General features: G+C 56.0%; 1 protein-coding gene across 7 annotated transcripts; it reads left to right on the top strand.

The window, feature by feature from the left end:
• Positions 1-1,383: 1,383 nt before the first annotated feature.
• On the top strand, positions 1,384-18,894 carry TBKBP1 (TBK1 binding protein 1). Of its 7 annotated transcripts, none has more exons than XM_023524683.1 (11): positions 1,389-1,516; positions 2,904-3,042; positions 3,424-3,683; positions 4,161-4,226; positions 4,485-4,589; positions 5,600-5,780; positions 6,370-6,545; positions 6,743-6,804; positions 15,189-15,307; positions 15,539-16,314; positions 17,339-18,894. In XM_023524683.1, the coding sequence occupies exons 3-11, from the start codon at positions 3,459-3,461 to the stop codon at positions 17,465-17,467; spliced, it is 1,839 nt and encodes a 612-aa protein (XP_023380451.1). In that variant the 5' UTR covers positions 1,389-1,516; positions 2,904-3,042; positions 3,424-3,458; the 3' UTR covers positions 17,468-18,894. The 7 variants fall into 7 exon arrangements, 5 of the variants coding, with proteins under 5 accessions (XP_023380450.1, XP_011381004.1, XP_023380451.1 ...); XM_023524679.1 differs by having other exon boundaries at positions 4,104-4,226; XR_002777682.1 differs by lacking the exon at positions 1,389-1,516 and having other exon boundaries at positions 2,106-3,042; positions 4,104-4,226; positions 17,339-17,664; positions 17,781-18,894.
• The last annotated feature ends 1,048 nt before the right edge of the window (positions 18,895-19,942 follow it).

The raw sequence follows: 19,942 nt of genomic DNA, 5'->3' as shown, positions 1-19,942 counted from the left end.
CCACGTGGCTCAAAGAAAGCTAGTGCTTTTAGAGAGCAAGTGGCTGACCTGCCTTCCTGTTGTGGACTATAAAAGGAACCCAGCAGGAGGAGGAGGAAGCCAGTGAGAATCTCTTTCTTTGAAGAGACAGTCCAGCTGCTGGCTCCCATAGGAGAAGCTCACCCCTCAGTCTTATCTTCTCCGTAGAGTGGGGCAAGATGGCAGCTTCTGCTGCTTTTCAAAGCTCACTCCTCTTCCCTTCCAGATTCATCCCTCCACCCCTCAAGAACCAAAAAGGTAGACTCAAGTGCTAGCATCATGAACCCTCCTTCCAGATGGGATACTTCACAGCTAAATGCTAAACCTACCCAAAGCCCGAGGCCGCCCCCGCCACCCCCACCCACCGCTTCCCCAACCTATACCCTGCTTCCAGGGTTGGCTTGTCAAGGATTAGCCAGAGTCCTCCTTTCCCCCATCATTTGCTACCTGCAGCCAAGCTGACCAAAATGACTTAATATCTATAGTGTCATAGAGCGCTTTTAGCTCTAATCCCCATTCTTCTCCCTTGGTTTCAGGGGTTGGGAATTATCTCCAAATTTATTCAGAGAGGTTAAGTAACTTGTCTAAGGCCACAGTGGGAGAGTAGCAAAACAACAACAAAAAAACATAAAACAAAAAAACTTGCATCTCCTGCTCAGTAGTTTGGCAGGTGCTCAAATAATCTTTATGCAAAGGGTAAAATTTGTTGTTTCTTAATTTCGCTGGCCTATGGGTGCTTCTGTGTGTTGGGGAAAGGGATTGTGTAGCGGGAAGGAAAGCTGTCCCCCTTCCTAAATGAACCTTTGACCTCCTTAGTTAACTTTCGCTTCCGAAAGTTCCTGGTTTAACTCTAATCTTTCCGACTGGATTCTATGGTCAGTGTATTTATTATCAGCAATGCCCAAGAGCAATGACGAGTAGGTCTACTATTTTCCTTCTCAAAAGAGCAAAGACCAAAATAATAATAAATAATAATAATAATAATAATAATAATAATAATAATAATAAAAAATACGCTCACTTTCCCCCAAAATATACAGTCCAAAACAAAAATCAAAGCAACACCTGAGCCCTGGCGCGGTCCGCAGACGCCCCCAACACACATCGCCCCACGCAAAGCCACACCGCGTTAGGGAGGCGTCAGGGAGGGGGCGCCGAGCGCTGGCCGGCGCGGCAGGGAGCCGGTGGGCGCCGGGCGCGCTGCCAGGCCTGGCCGTAACGCGCGGGGCTTAGGCAGGGTCCGGGGCGCCTCCCCAGCTGGAGAAACCCAGAGCAGCCGGGGAGGAGGAGGAGGCGGCGGCGGAGGAGGAGCGGGGCGGGAGGGATTTAGCCTCTGTCCTGCCTCTGAAAAGTGGAGCAGGGGTGGGGAGAGACCCGGCGGCGGCGACAGGGCGAGAGCAGAGCGCGGTGCCAGGGGGGTGGGGGCACCGGTGCCCGTCTGGGGAGGGAGAAGGCGGAGGGGGTAAGCTGCGATTACAAGCAGGAACCGGCGGCAGCTGTGAGTCCCCGGCGGGGCTGGGCGGGGGAGGGGAGCGGCGCCGGAGGCCGGCCCCCGGGGGTCGCAGGAGGGGGATGGGAGGAGGTTGGCCAGCAGTTGGCCCAGGATAGCCGGGAGGGGAAGGGTCCGACGTCGGCCGCCCGCATACCCCCCGTTTCGCACTGCTCCGCCGCTCCTCAGGCCGCACCGCCACTGGAGCCCCTACCCTGGCCCGGGGATGACGGACTCCGGGCCCGGCCAGCAGCGGGGGAGGGGGCTGAGTGGTCTCAGCCCCCGAGATGGGAGGGGCGATAATTTTTGTCGGCGGAGCTGAAGGGGTTTAAAGGGCGGCTCTTAAAGGAGCCGCAGAAGGGGCCCTGGCCCGAGGAGGCACCCCCCCTCCCCATCCACCTTCTGTGGCGCTCACCCGGGGCTGCTGGGCAGAGGGGGGAATACGGAAGGAAACAGTTGTCGAGGTGCCCCAGGGGACAGAATCCCGCTTGTGGAGTTGGGCCCGAGGTGGTGGGCAGGGGTCCGGTGGGCGGGTGTGTGTGGTGAGCGCTGGCAAGCGGAGTTGGGGGGGGGGATGGGCCTGGGGAGGAAGGAGTTAAAGGTGGGGCCATCCCTACAAACACGCGCACACACTCCTTACTCAGACCTGGTCACACGCGTTTCCCTGGCACTTAATAGGGGAAGCAGCGTGGGGGGTGCGCGGGGGCTGGGTCTGCGCCCGCTTCACCACAGGATCCGCTGCCCAGCTTTGGGGGGTCGCGGACCCTACTATCTCAACTCACACCTCAGGAGCCCCCTGTCCTACGCGCTCACGGGCTCCGACGCGCGCTCGCGCACACCTCGGACATTCCCATAGTGCCTCACGTGACACACGGCCCTGAACGTGCCCACCCTTCACACACGCTCACGCACGCGTGCACACACGCGCACATACAAACACGGCCACTTCCCAACTCCATCCCGACTCCCACCCGCAGCCCCGCGAAGGCACTCATTGACTGTGACACACCTACACTCATTCACAGACACACACATACACACACACACACCCACATATGCCAACCACAGACATTCATAAACAGGGCCAGAAGTACACAGGCACCCCCTTGCCTAGCTTACTCTTTTGGGAGCCCTGAGTCATTCCAGTCCCCTCCCAGGGCTGCCCAATTTCCCTGTGGGGAGCCCACAGGGCCATCTAGGGAATTCTTTGTTGGCCCTTTTCACCTGGGCCCTAGTCCTCTCTCAGAGCGCCCCCTTCCCCTCTGTGTATCCTCTGACACTCAGGGAGGACTTCCTGTGGGTCCCAGGTCAGGGGTGAGGAAGGCCTGGAGGGTTGCCACAGCCTGGGTGTGAGTGGGGGAGGCATTTCCTGTTCCTGAACTCTGGGATCCTGCAGGAGGAAGCTAGGAAGTTGGGCGGGGGCCCAGCAGAGGACATGCTGACAGTGGTGGGGCTGACCCTCCCAGAAGCACTTCGCCTTCCTTAGGGAAGAGCCAGGGGTGCCAGAAGCCTGGGATGAGGAGCTTGGCAGAGAGGTATTTGGGGAAGTGAGGCCTGGGGTGGAAATGGGGCTGAGGGATGAGTCAAGGCAGACCCCTGTCTGGGCCCTATGCTGGGAAGGCAACTCTCTTCCTGTCCACTGGTCTCCCTGGGTTCCAGAAGGAGCCCTCCCTTGCTGCTAGCCTGGTTTATTTGTCCCTGCTTGTCGCCCCCACGCCCAAATTTTACCTGGTTTCATCCCCTTCCCTCCAGGTCACAGAGAAGAGAAAATAGGGCTTGGTAGTCTGGAGGGGACTGTGGGAGATGGGGCACGACCAGGCTGCATCTTAGCTGCTCACAGGCTCCTTGGGCCAGACGAAGGGGTATCAGGGACAAGGTTTAGGCTGCCCTTTCCACTATTGCTTGTGCTCTCCCAGGTGGCCCAGTGGGGGCCGAAGCCCAGGCCCTTACCATGGAGTCCATGTTTGAGGATGACATCAGCATCCTGACCCAGGAGGCCTTGGGGCCCAGTGAGGTGTGGCTGGATGCCCCTGGAGACCCCTCACTTGGGGGAGACATGTGCTCTGCCTCCCACTTTGCCCTCATCACGGCCTATGGAGACATAAAGGAGCGGCTAGGGGGCCTGGAGAGGGAGAATGCCACCCTCCGCCGCCGCCTCAAAGTCTATGAGATCAAGGTCAGAACTTAGAGATGAAAGGGATCTGGTTATGGGGCGTGGGGGAGGGGGAGCGGGGGGAGGGCTGTTGAGTGACAAGAACTGAGGATCCAAAAGAGGAGTCAGGGTACAGATTCTTGGAACTCGAGGGTCGCCCATGAGGGATGTGGCTCCTCTGGATGGGAACTCCAGAGAGCCCAGTGCCAATTAGGAAAGGATCAGGAGGGATCTGCTTTGGAGTGGTGAGACCTTAGATCTAAAAGAGATCTGGTTAGTGGGTGCCGCCTACAGGCGCATGAGAATTGGGATGTACAGATCCCACTGGAGAGGGGAGGGAGAAGCAAGGACTCTGAGGCAGATTGTGAGGTAGGGGCACAGCGAGGCTGAAGCCTGGGCAGGAAGCTGGGCACCAGCTCTCCTGAGGGCCTGCCCCACCCGCAGTACCCACTGATCAATGACTTTGGAGAAGAGCACAGCTTCTCTCTGTATGAAATCAAGGATGGCTCCCTGTTAGAGGTGGAGAAGGTCAGCCTGCAGCAACGGCTCAACCAGTTCCAGCATGAGGTAAGTCCCTTGCAGGCCTTCTAGCCTTCCCTGAGCTCCTTGCTCCAATCAGTCTCTGACATTATCCCCACTCCCCAGCCTCTGGCCTTCTGTTCCCTTGATCAGAGATGGCTGTGGTCCTCCCTAGAGCCAGCTGCAGCTCCTCCTGCCCCTTCAGTGGGTGCTGAGGGTGGGATTGGGAGGCACAGGGAGCTACTCAGCTCCAAGTCAAAGATGGGCCTGACTGTCATGCATCCCACCCCTCTGGGTCCCATCCAGTTACAGAAGAATAAGGAGCAGGAAGAACAGCTCGGGGAGATGATCCAGGCTTATGAGAAACTCTGTGTGGAAAAGAGCGACCTGGAGACAGAGCTGGGGGAGATGGTGAGGCCCAGGGAGCTGGGGTGCTGGAGGGTATGACCCTGGTTATGTGATTGCATGCCATTCCGTGTGTGTATGTGCTTGTGATGTGCACCCTGCCGTGTTCGTGTGTGTCTCTTTGGCCTTGCAAGTGGGGCTCTGTGTGTCGTCCAGGTTGTGAGTTACTGTGTACATCTTGGCCATGCAGTGACCATGCAGTGACAGGAGGTGACTGTGTGAGTGATCTTGTAGAACATTGTGTCTCTGCGTGTATGTTTGGGTCTCCTGCTGGGTCAACCCTCTGCCTATGGTACCGTGCTTGGAAGGCTGTGTAGGTGAAGGCAGAGGTGACCAGAAGTGTCTGTGGCTGCTGGGATGGATCTTGGCATGTGTGTGATTCTGGGTCAGGACATGGCCATACATGTGAGCGAGTGGGCAGGAGTCCGAATCAGGAGACATGGTCTCTGCTGACTCTTAGCTGTTACCTACGGCATTTAGCCTCTGTCCTGCCTCTGAAAAGTGGAGCAAATAAACAACCTTGTTGAGCTATTGTGTGCATTCATGTAAAAATGCTTTGCTTTAATAATCATAAACACTTATTTCTTTGGTTAAAGTTACTCATTTTCATCCTCATAACAAACCTAAGTGGTAGGCATGGTTATTCCCATGTTATAGATGAGGTAGATGAAACCAGAGTGGTTGTCACATATGCAAATGGAAGTTACTATGGTCCTGAGGAGGTAGCAGTATCTGGACAGGGGGCCAAGTGTTCTTATAGGTGTCCCTGTGTGTTAGTGATGTGGAAGAAGCATTAACTTATACCTTGCTAGGGGCAGTAGCCGGAAACATCAGTTGCTGAGAGAGGAGACCTTGCACTCATGGCCACTTGGAGGGTAGAGGTGGGATGTGTGACCTGGGGCCTGTGCTCAGTTTGGGGGTGATGGCTATCCAGACATGGTGAAGTCCTGGATTTGGGGGTCCAGGGGGACACCCTGGCCCTGTGCAGACCCTCACCTCTTTGTCTCCCTCCTCAGCGGGCCCTGGTGGAGACCCACCTGCGGCAGATCTGTGGTTTGGAGCAGCAGCTGCGGCAGCAACAGGGCCTCCGGGATGCAGCCTTCTCCAGCCTGAGCCCCCCGCCTGCCCCTGCCCCGCCCTGCACTGATCTGGACCTGCACTACTTGGCTCTGAGAGGGGGATCTAGCTTGAGTCACGGTGAGATCTCAGTGATCCCTGGTTTCCCTACCCCAATTCCCCAAACCAAACCAACCCCCATTTCAACACCATTAGACACCTCCAGCTTCTCAGGTGGTCAACACCCCATTATAATGCCTTAAATTCCCCCCATAATCACCCATCCCTCCTTGCCACCTCTTCCCTCACTTCATGCACTATTACCCCAATTTCTGCCACGGACATATATGTATCTCCCTCTCAACTCCCTCATCCCTCATGCAATTCCTATAGATGTCAGCAGAGGGCACCCCCACCCAGTGTCCCCCTGCCTGTCTTAGGTTGTGATTTAGGAGAGGCCCCTGGGGATGCTCTGATACTTGAATCTGGCCTATGAAACTCTTCAAGAGGCCATCTTATTTTTTCCCTGGCCTCCAAGTGGATTAGAAAAAGCAGCTCAGCCCCTCCTTCCTCATTGCCCTCAGTAGAGGTATCTCTCATCCTGGGGTAGCTGTTTCTCTTGGATCCCTCATGCTGCAGGCCTCACCTCTTGCACTTTGTGCTGATCAGGGAGTCAGTGGAGGGTGCCCAGCAGCTGGACCCAGCCTGACACTGTTCTCTCCCCTGCTAGCAGGCTGGCCAGGCCCCACGCCGAGTGTGAGTGAGCTGGAGCGGAGGCGCCTGGAAGAGGCTCTGGAGGCTGCCCAGGGAGAGGCGCGGGGGGCTCAGCTTCGAGAGGAGCAGCTCCAGGCTGAGTGTGAGCGGCTACAGGAGGAGCTTAAGCAGCTGCAGGAGACCCGGGCCCAGGTAAATGGCAGTGGGGCACTGACCCCAGGCCCCTGCTCTGGCACCTCCAGAGCTCCACAAAAGTCTAGGGGCTGCTGGAAACAGTCTTTAGAGGTTCTGGACTTCCTCACTGGTTACAAACCAGCCCTGGGAATAGTAGAGAAGCGGAGTCTAGGCAAGGCAAGGTTGGCATTTGACCTGTCAATCTTCCCCCTTAGGATCTGGCCTCCAACCAGTCGGAGCGGGACATGGCGTGGGTGAAAAGAGTTGGAGATGATCAGTAAGTCATGTCTGTAATCCTTGACCTCTACAACCCGGGGGTGGCATTTCCCAGGTCCCCCATTTAGTTGACTTCTCCCCTTCGGCATTGTTTGGGGGACCTCTCTTCCAAGCTGGCAGGGCTGTGGGGTTTGGGTTGCTTGTGTGGCTCTGCATCTTTCACAGGAAGGAGTGAGGTTCTAGGGTGCTCAGGTTCGGGGAGGTTCCGTTTACTTTCCTCTGGAACCCAAGCCTGTGTCTTCTCAAGATGTCAGGGGTTGAGAGAAGCTTCCGCAGTGGTTTTGCTGCTGTGTTCTGTGTCTCCTAGTGAGTTTTTGGGCCTCTCTGGGGCTGCGTTTTCTGTCCCAATAACAAGGCCCAGCCACTTGGGTTAACCCTTCCCTCTCTGACACGGAGGAAGGAGATGATCTCTTTCAGTATTTGTGGTACCTCATCTTCTATCTCAGGAGAAAGTTGAAGCTTAGGGTTGGAAGAGCTTGCTTGAGGGGAATTAGAGCATACTCTGCTGGGGTGTCCCTTTGGAATCCTGCCAGGAAAGAAGGGCAGCAGGAAGTAGAGAGGGGGCTGTGTCAGTGGGGAGCCTAATGGTAAGGGCTTCTGGGGCAGTACTGAGTGGCAAGGGAGAGGAGCGGCAGCCTGGCAGCAGAGAGCCTGATGCCTTTCACATCTGCACCCAACTCATCCTCTCCCACTTTCTGAGAAATAGAATGCAAATCTCCTTCCACTTAACTCCTCTCGCCGGAGATGAGGTATGTGGCACATGCTCCCTACTTTCATTGGAGAGGAAGACTGAGGCCCAGAGAGGGGCAGGAATTCACCCCCAATCACACGGCATACCTAGCTATAACACCCCAGGGGTCCTCCCCTAGCAGGCTTCCTCCTCACTTTCCTCCCAGCTTCTGGCCAGTTGGAGATACCCCTCACCTCCCTCTGCACCCTGGGGTGAGGGCCTGGGTGGAGCTGTGATAGCTGGGGGGTGAGAACCCAGTTTGTGGGACTGGTGGGTGGTACCCCTTAGCTAGTCTGCTATGGGGCGTTGGGGGCCTCTGTGGAGAGGGTCCGCCCTAGCTTGTGGCCGGGTCTCAGAGCCCATCCTTGCCCGTGTGCCCAGACCCGGAACATACACACACACACATTCTTAGCTTGCCCCAAAAGTCACACCGCAGGGCCTTTTATGGGTCACTGAGTCCAACTGCTCTTAGAAGACCAGCGGTGAAGATTCCCCTGGTTTGTTGAACCCTAAGGGAGAACTTTCGTGGCAGAGCAGGGGCCTGAACAGCCAGGCTTCGAATCCAGGGCTGCTGGGCTGCTGAGTGGCTTCGCTTTAATGACTTTCCCTCTCTGGCCTCAGGTTTCCTTCAGGGGCTCAGAGGTCAGTCATTGCTGAGAGATGTGAGAGGAAGGTGACAGGGGTGAGGGCAGAGGAGGGATGGCAGATCCCAGGGGCCAAGGCTGTGCATGCGTGAGTGAAATAGAAGCCCTCCCATAAGGTGCTTTTGGAGGTCGGATCCTCCATTCTGGTATTCTGGCCAGAACAGCCTCGTCCCTTCCCACCCCAAGGTACCTGTCCCACCAGTTCCTTTGGCCAGAGGGAGCTGGACTGTGCTCTGGAGCTAGCCTGAGCCATCTTACCTCCCTTAACCTCCTCGCTCTTCCCCTTGTCCCAGTGGTTCAGGTTCTGCCTGAGGGGCTCCTGGACCTCTGCCCTGGAGTCAGCCAGGCCCTACCTGCCCAGCCTCACATTTCCTTCGAGGCCCAGCATCTCTGGACAGCCCCGGCTTGGCAAGAGTTAATTCTCAGAGGAAGTCTTCACTCCCCCGGTAGTTTTATTTTCTTATAAACTCAGCTCCTTTTAGTAATAGGCAGCTTCCCGGGTGCTCCCTCCCCTGTCCTCCCACCTGAGGAGGCCTCAGTCACCTGCTGTCAGCTCACTTTCCCCCGCCCGCCCCTCCTCTTCCTTCTACTTCTGCCTGACCCTCCGGGCTAGTGGGAATTTCACATGCATGTTTACCTAGGAGAGGAATTCAGGGGCTGGATTATTCAGGTGGGGTTTCGAAAGCTAAAGAGAGCATCATGGAAATTCCGGAGTTTGGTCGACTCTTATGGGGGAAACTTCTGTGTCCCCACAAGGTTCTTCCCCATTCTCATCTTGGACACCTCCAGGGCAGCCTGTTGTATTGCGGGAGTCCTGACTATTAAGATAGCACCCCCCCCCCCGCCCCCAATACTGCTCTTGCCTCTATTAATTCTCCTCCACAGGTCCTACTCATCCTGAAGCGGGCAGGCCTGAGAGGCAATCCCAGCCCGAAGGTTTCCCGGTCCCTCCCATTCCAGCCCCTGGCCCACAAGCTCTGGTCATCACTGTTCCTCTGCAAAGGGGACTAGACCAGACGAGACTGCCACCCTCTAGGTCTGACATCTGGGCAAGATCTCCCTGCCGTTTGGTTAGCCCAGCACCTGATAGCCAGTGTCCAGGGGGACAAAGTCCCCAGAGGAAGAGCCTCTGGGGATCACTTAGGGACCACAGGCAGTGATGAGAAGGAGGTGGGAGTGGAGACCACCCTGCTCCTGAAGATACACTGGGAGGTAAGGACCCCAGGAGGGTCCCAGCTGAGATAGGAGGTGCAGAACCCGCGGCCCCCTCCCCTCTGGGCCCAGCTAGAGTCATAGGCCTTTCTGAGAGTGTGACCAGTTCTGAGGGTGGAAGGGAAATTGCGGAGAGGGGGCTCCTTTAGGTAGGCAGGGGCTCAGTGAGGGGAATGAGGGCCCAGTGAGGAGGAGGCTCATCCGTGAGGGGTCCACCGTGAGAAGTCATGGGGCTCAGTTTGACTGATGAGGAGGAAAACTATAGGTCTTTCTTTTTTCCCTACGTGGGGGGCTCAGCGCTGCAGCCTGAGCCCTTTTCCGCCCACCCCCCATACCCCTCTCTCCGCCCACAAGCCTCTGCGTGGGCTGCGGTTAGTGGTGGGGGAGAAGTGTGAACTCCGAGAGAGAGGATGGAAACTCTGCACAGAGGTCAAGGGCAGTGTGGGGTGGGTCAGGACGGAAGTCGGAGACCCCCATGTACCCTGAGCTTAGCCTCATGCCCCAGAAGCAGCAGGCCCAGGGCCTCCCCCTTCACGCTTCTCACCCTCCCTACTTCCTTTCTTTCAAGTCTCCTTCAGCCAGGGCACCTGGCAACCCTCACAGGAATTAACCCCTGAGTACTTGCAGCCTTGGGGGCTCCCCACCAGTGGGGAAGGGTTCTGAAGTTGGGGCCACCACTCCCACCTCATTGTGGTCTGAGGGATTGGTGGGCTTTGAACTGGTGTCTCTGGCCCTTTCCCTGCAGAGGCAGAGAGTAGCTTTTACCCACGCTCTCTCCCTACATGGGAAACTCCACATCCTCCTCTCATTCTTCAATGAGAGCCACTGAGCCGGTATCTCCAAAAAAAAGAGTCAAAACAGTTTCCCCATCTCCACCCATCCCCTGGGCACTCCCTTGGTTCTTCATCCATGCCAGACACTATGCGAGGTAATTTACCGACAAAATCTCATTTAATTCTCATAAAAAAAACATCGTGAAGGTATTGTCCTCTTTTACAGCTGAGCCAACTGAGGTACAAAGAAGTTCAGTAACCAAAGAAGTACAGATACCAAGCAGGTCCTGAGCACATGAGCTGAGAGTACCTATGTGGTGTTTTTCCAGTTCAGGTTCTTCCTCAGGTCGAAAGCCCTTATAGGAGGGTGACCAGATCATTTGTTGATCAAACCCCATCACTTTTGAAAGTGAAAGGGGGCATTATTAATAATTATGCTGGGACAACTAGTCTGAATCAGGACAGTGCTGGGCAAATTGGGATGTGTGGCGCCCCCACCTAAACAAGGACTCTGGTTACCAGCCTCTCTGTGGGCTGCTAAGTTTGACAGCATAGGGGAGGCTGTGTAGACACAGTGAACTTCTGGCTGTGCTGGAAGCATGGCAGGGCTGCCATGAAGAGCCAGGCTCTGTGGACCACAAGTCATAGCTGGTCGAGGAGCGTGAAGGGGCTCAAGGCGCCTGAAAGGAAGTGGTGGAGCACTGGGTTGTTGCAAAGCAACTTCCTCCTCCCCCTGGCCCGCAACCTCAAGTCCGCTCCACGGCCTGGTGCCTGTGGTCCCCTCCCCAAGGGTCGGACTGGAAGCCTGATGCTGGGTGTGCCTATGTATAGTGGAAAGTTTGGTCCCTAAATTTACCCACAGGGGTGAGGTGGCAGGGGGCAGCTGAGGGCAGCTATGGGTAAGGATGGAAGGACTGAGAATGCTGGATTTCTGTTTTCCTCCTGATTCTGAGACAGCTGCTGATTGTGACCCCATGGCCAGCTCTGACCCTGATCGCAGTCCTAACCCTGAAACTGATCCCATCCCTGACTAACCCTATCCTTCATCCTGACCCCTACTCAAAATGACCGCAATGGAAAATGAACTCTCAGCCCCGGCCCTAATTTGACCCTGACCCCAGCCTTAATCTTGACCTCACGCCCATCCCTAATTCTAATCTATGACTCAAGTCTGGCCTGGATTCCAACTCTGAGGCATCCTCACTGTGGCGTCAGTGCAGCTCAGGCACCCAGTGAACTTCCCTGGGGAAGTCTCTCTGCACTTGGAAGCTCATGTGTCTCCCAGCTGGTTTGGGGCAGAAAGAGACCTTTTATAGAGGTCTCTACCCTTTCTCATCTCAGTACCTGTATCAACAACAGTGAAGATTATTACTTCCAGATCAAGTTTGGAGATCCCAGAATTACTTGTGGAAAGAATGAATGAAAGGATAAGTCAATGAAGGGTGGAAAGATTTCCAGCGGAAGGTGTCCGCCTTCTTGCCAACTCTGCCATTTGCACTCTGGCTCCTCTGAAGGTGCCAGCTCAGCAGGCTGAGGTGCCAAGAGCATGTTTGAATCCCTGCTGTGTGACCTTGAAGCAGCCTCTTACTAGCCCTGATCTTCCACTTCCACATATGTCTGGCACCTTCCTCTCCCCTCCCAGGGCAGGGGTGGTGGTGCTCAGGGCTCCCAGGCCACTTTAGAGTTGCCCAGCCTCTTTCTCCTCCTCATCTTTTCCTTCTGCTGCCTTCCCATCTCTCCCTTTCCTCCCTCTCCTAATGCTTTTGGAAGGTAGGATATAACTTAGTGGTCAGCAGCCTGGACTTTGGAATCCAGGAGGTCAGAGTTCCAGCAATTCCATTACCACTAGGCTTTATAACTTTGGTCAAGTGCTTAATCTCTGGAAGCCTCAGTTTTCTCCTCTGTAAAATAGAAATAAAAGTGACAACAGTGTAGGGTTGTTGTGAAGATTAAGTCAAGTTCTTAGTACAATGCCTGGCCTGTGATAAGCAGTCATAACAGATTATCTGTGATCCTTTTCTCCTTGGGTTCCTCCCAGGTTCTGGGACTCAGAACTTTCCCCCATAATTTAAGCAATGAAGAAGCACCCAAATGCAGCCATCTGCTGCCGTTCACCTGACCTATCCTTCCTGGACAGTCGCAATGGTGGAAAATAGCATTCAGGTGTGGGCCAGGAAGCCAGGAAGTGGAACGTGCATTCATTCAGGTGCACATGTGCAGCTCTTGGTTGTGTTGTGAAGTTGAGATTTTTTTCCACTGAATTGGCAGTGTTTTCTAATGTGAGTCATTCAGGTCATTAGTGTATTTCACAACCTGGGCCTGTGCTTGTTGAGGTAGGGAGAGATGCCCGATGAAGGGGGAAGTCTCAAAGAGCCATAGGCATCAAGAGGTCAGGTCCTGCCACCTTGACCAGTCTCGAGGTCTCTGCGAAGGTGGCCTGTGGTTCCAGGAGAACAGTCCTCGCCTGCCCCAGGCAACCAGGTCAGAGCTGCGAGGGGCTGGACACTGTGGGCCAGTAGCCCCTTCCTTCCATTTCTTGCCTGTCTGTTTTGCTGTGAGGAGGGTGCCAGGAGCTGGGCAGTGGAAACTGGGCTAGCTCCTGACAAGGGGAGGAGGGCAAGCAGGGGAGAGATAGGGGCCTGGGAACTGAGTGTGGCAGGTGAGATCTCCAAGGCGGGGTGTGAAGGCAACGACCTGTATCTGTCACCTGAGATACAGCAGTAACTGTGGATGGATGGGGAGAGAAACTGTGGCTGCTTGGTTAGAGGACACTCTATATCGTTGTCCTGCCCAGAACCTCTCCACCTTCACCACTGAGGGGTTAGTATGATCCTCCGAAAGCTTCCAGTCTGATGGGCGAAACAGCCCTCAGATTGCCCCAGGTCTGAAGCGGGAAGCCTTCTGTTGGGGAGTCCCCAGTTTAACATGGGATACACAGACTGGACTTTCCAGTCTGATGGGGGAGATGGCATTTTTTCCAATAGGCCCATGAGATCAGGGTTGGGGGACACAGGACACAATTTGCAAACACAAAGACTGAGATGTGAGGGGACTGAGGGCTGTAGCACCTCAGCAACAGTTCGCAAAAGGATTCCTTCCTCTCTGCTCCTGTCCATCCCTGCCCACCATCAGATAGTGAGCACTCTTCCCCACCTAAGAAGTAAGCTTGTCCTCCAGAATCCTAGCCTGTTTGCAGTAATTTGGCTTTGGCCCAAATGGGTTAAAAATAGTTTTGCTGTGGGAGAGGCTGTTGTCTCACCCACCGCCCCGCTCTGCCCCAGGACCACTGAGAGAGAGACAACCAGAGAGTGGAGAGTGAGAGCGAGGGCGCTCAGTCATTATCTACCCTCAGTACCTCGGCTTTTCCTGCCTTCTGAAGCCCTAACCTCATGACTTCCCCTCCTCTCCTCTGGGGTCACACACACACACACACACACACACACACACACACACACACCTCGCGATGTTCCTCGCACTCATCATACTGGCCTCACACCTACCTTCACTCCCTCCCATCCACACACATCCTCTCTCACATGTCTCTTATCATAGGATGGAGGCAGGGCCCTCAGGGTCTGGAGAACCTCCCACCTCATTCCTGCCCAGGGCCCTACAGCTCCTGGAGCTAAAGGGCCTCCTCTGAGAAGAGATCCACCTGGAGTGGCTGAGCCTTGGAGTGCCACTTCCTTCCAGCTTCAATTTCCACAAAATTCCAGAGTTCCTTTTGGACTTGGATCCAAGAAAACCAAAACCTCTGCTTCCCAGGGTCTGTTCAAGCCCAGAACAGAGGTAAAGGCCGTGACCCAAGGCCACAGCAGAGCCTCACGTGAGGTCAGGAAGGGCTCCCTGGAGGTGCGTAGGCCAAGGGGAAAGAGAGGGGCGGTACAGTGCTGAGAGTGATAATCTTCAGAGGTTCTGGTTCAAAGTGACCCAAAGGGAAAGGAAGTAGGCGAAGTCTTTGCCAAGCTCAGAGTATGTTCCAGCTCTGTGAAGGTGGATGCCCAGAAGATCTGAGCAGGAAGTGGAGGAAGAAAGAGAAGAAGAAAGAAAAATGCATAGAGAGGCTCAGTTCATTATTTACTTACTGAACATCCGCTGGGTACCAGGCCCTGGACAGGGTGCTGGCAATGGAAATACAGTGATAAAATCCACACCTTCGAGGAACTTCCAGTGGAGTTCCAGAACAAGGCGACCTTTGATAAGTGTTCAGTGTGAGTGGCGCCCCCTGGAAGTGTGTGGTGCACAGCAGCTGTTTACAGAGATCTCTGCTTAAAGGGCTCCCTGGAGCTCCTGGGAGGTGCAAGGCTGAAAGGAGGTCAGGGGCAACTTTGAGGTAGAAGCAAGAGCAATGGACCTAGAACTGCACAGACTCGGGTTCAAGTTTATCAGTTGGCATCTCTGCCAAGGCAGGAGGCCACGTCTTCATTTATGGAAAGGGGCTCTTCATTGGTCCCCAGCCTATGAAAGTGAGGGTTCTTCGTGGACCCTCTGCCCCCAACACACATATTTTGCTTTCACTTCTAGTATGTGCTTTTTGAGAAAATTCACACTGACAAAAGCTACTATAAATTCAGTGCAGCTTTTTGATGAATCTGTTTTTTTCTTCATCACAGCTACTGTACAAATTAGAAAAACATTCACACATACACCTGTGTAAGATGTGTTCAGGCCAGACAGTGCTCGGTGACATATGGATTCAGGGGCTCCTGGGAATCACTGAGTTCCCCAGCCCCAGTCCATAGTTCGGGAACCTCTGCCATAGCCCCAGGTACTTTTCAGCAGGAGGCTCCCTGGAAGAGGTGGCATTTAACCTGGACTTTAAAGCCCAAGAGGATTTCTGCACTTGGACTGCAGGGCCCTGGAGGGGAGGAGAGGGCCAGATGCTGGGGCAGAGCCAGTTTTTGCTCCACAGTTGTGACAGTAAACCCACATCCCCCCTCCTCTTCCCTGCTTCTTGCCCTCTGACCTCAGGGTCAGGGCAGGCTGGGGTCAAGCTGTGACCTGAGGGGACTGGGGTATCTTTCAGAGTGAATTTGGCGCTGGCTTACACCGAGCTGACAGAGGAGCTGGGCCGGCTCAGGGAGCTGAGTTCCCTGCAGGGGAGGATCTTGAGGACTCTGTTGCAGGAGCAGGCCCGGAGTGGTGGTGAGATGGGGCAGGGAGGGGAGGCCAGGCCAGACCCCGAGGTGAGGGGAGCTATGGCTACCATCCTGCATCCTGGGGCCACCCTCTGCTTCTTTTCCTGTGCCTGGTCCTTTTTCACTCGCGTTGGTAGGGGAGAGTGGGTGGGCTTTGGTCGCAGGCAAGCCTTTGGCTCCCCATTTCTGACATCTCTCCTCACCACTGTCCCCTGACCTGGTCCCGCTTCTCTTCCAGGCCAGAGGCACTCACCGCTGTCGCAGCGCCACTCCCCGGCCCCCCAGTGCCCCTCACCATCCCCGCCCACCCGAGCGGCGCCCCCTTGCCCCCCTTGCCAGTCTCCCGTCCCCCAGCGCCGCTCCCCTGGGCCCCCGTGCCCCTCGCCCCTCCCCCAGCGCCGCTCCCCTGGGCCCCCGTGCCCCTCGCCCCAGCAGCGCCGCTCGCCAGCCTCGCCCTCCTGCCCATCGCCCGTCCCACAGCGCCGCTCGCCGGTGCCCCCGCCGCCGTGCCAGTCCCCCAGCCCACAGCGCCGCTCCCCTGGGCCCCCCGCCTGCCCGGCCCCGCAGCCTCGGCCTCCGCCGCCCCTGCCTCCCGGGGAGAGGACGCTGGCGGAGCGAGGCTACGCCAAGCCGCCCAGCCACCACGCGAAGGCCGGCTTCCAGGGGCGGCGCAGCTACTCGGAGCTGGCCGAGGGCGCGGGCTACGCCGGCGCCTCACCGCCCTGGCTGCAGGCCGAGGCGGCCACGCTGCCCAAGCCGCGGGCCTACGGCGCCGCCGAGCTCTACGGTCCCGGCAGGCCGCTCAGCCCGCGGCGCGCCTTCGAGGGCATCCGCTTGCGCTTCGAGAAGCAGCCCTCGGAAGAAGAGGAGTGGGCCGTGCCCCCAAGCCCGCCCAGCCCCGAGGCAGGCACCATCCGCTGCGCCTCGTTCTGTGCCGGCTTCCCCATCCCGGAGTCCCCCGCGGCTACAGCCTATGCCCATGCCGAGCACGCGCAGTCCTGGCCCTCCATCAACGTGAGTGGGAGACCCGCGTGGGTGATAGACACCTGACAGCTCCACCCTCGCTTCATACTTGATTGGCTGGGCGCCCTTCCTTTGACCTCCCCATCCCTGCTTCCCTTGAGCTTAGGTAGCCTAGGTCCTTCACCCCCCTCTCCTTGGGCCTTTCGTTGGCATAGATTGGGGTCTATACCACTAAAACTTGTTCAGGGTTTGTGGTTAAGGGTACCGCCTTCACTGACAGTCCTGGCTTTGATTCCAGACTCCAACATTTAGTAATTGGGACCTAGGACAAGTTACCTATCCCATATGGTCCTGAGTTTTTTCATCTACACAATCAGGACAATGATTACATTATCTAATTCCATTAGAGGGTTCTTAAGCGGGAGGCCATGAGCCTATCGCCCTCTGCACAGGGCCTAAGTGGGGCGCTCAGTAGTAGGCATCTACTCTCATGTTGGTGATAAAGGCCATGCTGACCCTGCGAGCCTTGGGTGACACAGGGACAGGCCTGCCGCTCATCCTGTTCCCTCTGTCAGGCCTCAGAGGCCCTGCTCTTTTTTGTCTGTCTTAGAAGACAATCCTGTCTCAGGGATCTATCATTTCACTGAAATAATGAGTTTCCTGAATGTCAGATCCAACCCTTGTCACCTGGAAGGACCAAAATATATTCCAAAGCCAGACAGAAAATTATTTTTGGTTTGTACATTGTTTGGGATTATCCATTGCTTTGAGTTATCTGGCAGCAGTGTCTTAGTCACTCTGAGTACTTGTCTGGGTCTTGGCTTCCCTCATTACCACAGATGTCCTGGCAGGCTGAGCATACGTACCTCTTCAATACATACCTCCTAGGGACCCTATGCCCTGGGTCAGGGAGTAGATGATGAACTGGTGGGAGCTGGTGCGGAAAAAGGGTGCCCAGACCCCTTCTGCATGTTGCAGCCCTCCCTGTCCTGGGTCCCAGGGAAAGGGCAGGCTGGGCTGTGGGGACGGTGAGGGAGGGTTGGAGACCATCAGTGACTTCCCTCTCTCCCTACAGCTGCTGATGGAGACAGTGGGCTCTGACATTCGCAGCTGCCCCCTCTGCCAGCTGGGTTTCCCTGTCGGGTACCCGGATGATGCCCTCATCAAACACATTGACTCCCACCTGGAGAACAGCAAGATCTAGGGTGCCTCCCCCACCCAATGGCTGTTTCTCTGCCCTCTCCTATCACCCCCAAACACTCACTCACTTTGAATGCTGCATGAATCTCGTGGGGGGCCGCTGCCCCCTGCGACCCCCAGATACCTCCACTAGCTACCGAGTCAACATGTGTGCCATCTTCCCTGGTCCAGGCACCACTCAGCCCTGGCTCTTCCCAGGAGGTCAGTCGAGGCTCTCCCCAACTCCCTCACTTCCGCTGGGAGGTGGGGATCTGGGCTGGGACAGGGAGGAACGTACTCCACCCAGCCTCTCCCTCTGCTTTTCTGTTCTCAAACAGGGTTGGATCCAAGAAGATGTCTAGTGCTTGGGCCTGGGGGAGGGGGGAAGGTATCAGAGAACTCCAAGAGCTCCCCCAGCCCCCTTCCCAGATATCCATCTTTCTCAGGCTGTGCTCTGCCCAGGGAACACCTCCTTTTGGGGTCTCAGAGCCTGCCCTGAACACTGATGCCAGTTCTTCCATCCTGTGGCCAGCTCAGGGCTCATGGCATAGGCCCCCATTAAGGGAAAGAGACATCTTGTGTTTTGCTATTCCCTGCAGGCCAGCCCTGTTCTTCCCCTCTGCCCACCCTGGGGAATAGGGAAGGTGGGAGAGGAGAGGGGGGACCCTGGAGGACTGGAAGGATCCAACCTAAAAAGGTTGCCCTATGGGGCCCTGCACTATGACCCTCAGGCCTGGGGACTATCTGTGCCAGCCTTTCAGGCCCGTGCCCTCCCCCTGGAGCCCCTAGCACCAAGGCACAGATTGTTAAGGCAGATCCCCCCTACCCCTTACCCCACTTGAGCCCCTGACACCACAGGTACCCTGGAGCCTGTGTGTGACTCAGCCTCTGTTAGCTGGGTGGTTGTCATCAGCCCTGCTTCCCAGGCCAGAACCTGAGGATGGGCCCAGGGTGCTGTGGAGATCAACTTCAAAAGAGCTAACCCCCTTCCCACACCCCAGCGACCCACATTCCCTCTGTGAAATCTACCTCAGAGTTGTACCCTCAGAAGGACGGGTAAGCAGGAGACCAGGGGTCCCTGGGGCTGAGGTGGGGAGCTTCCTATGGCAAGAGCCTGCCACCCATGATGAATCCAACTCCCCCACTGCCAGTCTTCCTAGGTCTCAGCCCCAGGCAGGTGGCAGTGGATGCTCTTGTCAGTGCATGTACCATTCTGATCCAACTCTTCCAGGCCCCCCACCTCCTCACACCCTTCCCCTCCTCAGTGCAGAGGAGTGAAGGGGTGTGTCAGGTGGGGAAGGGGCCAAGGACTCCAGAGACGCATGGTATTGTACCTTGAGTCTTTCCCCCAGGGAGGGGAAATGGAGGAGGGAGACTGGAAAGGGGAGGTAGGGGCCCCTGAGTTCTCTGAACAAGTTGAAAGTCCAAATAAAACTTACCTGTTCCATCTGCGCTAGGTCTGTGCCCTCCATGGCTGGGGTGGGGAGAGTTCTCAGTAGCAGGAGGTCTTGGAAACTGTGTCTGAAGGACGCAGCACCATGGGAGGTTGGGCATTGGGTAGGTAGGGCGTGCTTGGGGCACCCATGTTCCAAGATGATCCTGGAAACATGGGCATGCAAGTGGCTACAGATGACTTGTAATGTGGAATTTATTTAGGACAAATACTGAGCAGCAGAGGGTGTCTTCATGACAAAGCAGCCACCCCAGCCCTGAACAGGTGTCAGGGACTCTTGAATTTTCCCTCCCTGCAGGTCTGGCAGGTAGAGGTTCTGAAGCTCTGAGTGTTCATTTATCAGTAGCAGCTGTTTCTTCATCAGATGATTTCTGCATGCCATGAACCAGGCAGGGGCCTCAAAGAGGAAGAACATCAGTGTTCCATGCCCTTACGGGTCAGAGCAGGGGGAGGGGTGCTGGGTTTCAGGCTCAGCCGCTGCCTCAGAAGTCTCTGGCCCAGGAGGTCAGAGCCAGGTCATGAACCCGTGACCCTTGCCCTAGCCAGGGCTGACCTCTCTGCAGAAAGGGCCTGATGTACTTATGCATCAACTCTGGAAGCCTTTCATTTCCACGTGACCCTTTTAGCTGAAGATTCACTTAAAAACAAAAGGCAAGGAGCAATTGCTCATTGAAGGTTGGAGGTTCAGCCCTAGACCCAGGGAGAACCTCCCTATTCAGTGCCAGGGTCCAGATCCCCATGAGGAGACTTCCCAGCCTCCCTTGCTCTGTTGCAGTTAACAACTACAGCTGGCCTCTAAAAGTTCATCTAGCCTCGGTTCCATCTGCAACCAAGTGCTGATTGCCAGGAAGGGTGAAAAAGTGACCCCTATGGGACATGGTTTCACAAGCCACGAGAAAGAAGGTTTTGGAACCTCTGGCACATGAGTGCCCAGTGTCTCCTGGTCCTCCCCCACCTCAGACAACTCCCATGGAGGAAGGCAGCACCCAGGTTTGGGGTCTGGGTCCCGTTTGGGTCTCTGGAAGCACTTGCTAGAAGGACATGAAT

Source organism: Pteropus vampyrus, unplaced genomic scaffold, assembly GCF_000151845.1.
Source record: "Pteropus vampyrus isolate Shadow unplaced genomic scaffold, Pvam_2.0 Scaffold486, whole genome shotgun sequence".
Lineage (NCBI taxonomy): Eukaryota > Metazoa > Chordata > Mammalia > Chiroptera > Pteropodidae > Pteropus > Pteropus vampyrus.
The sequence above is the reverse complement of the archived record's forward strand: the minus strand, read 5'-3'. Positions and strand labels throughout refer to the sequence as shown.

What these genes read in the sequence shown, in the direction of transcription:
- TBKBP1 (XM_011382702.2), top strand. Translation starts at nt 3,459, where the DNA reads ATGGAGTCCATGTTTGAGGATGACATCAGCATCCTGACCCAGGAGGCC. An exon ending in TCAAAGTCTATGAGATCAAG is followed by an intron (nt 3,684 to 4,103) that starts GTCAGAACTTAG and finishes CCCCACCCGCAG; the next exon opens with TACCCACTGATCAATGACTT. An exon ending in AGTCCTGGCCCTCCATCAAC is followed by an intron (nt 16,315 to 17,338) that starts GTGAGTGGGAGA and finishes CTCTCCCTACAG; the next exon opens with CTGCTGATGGAGACAGTGGG.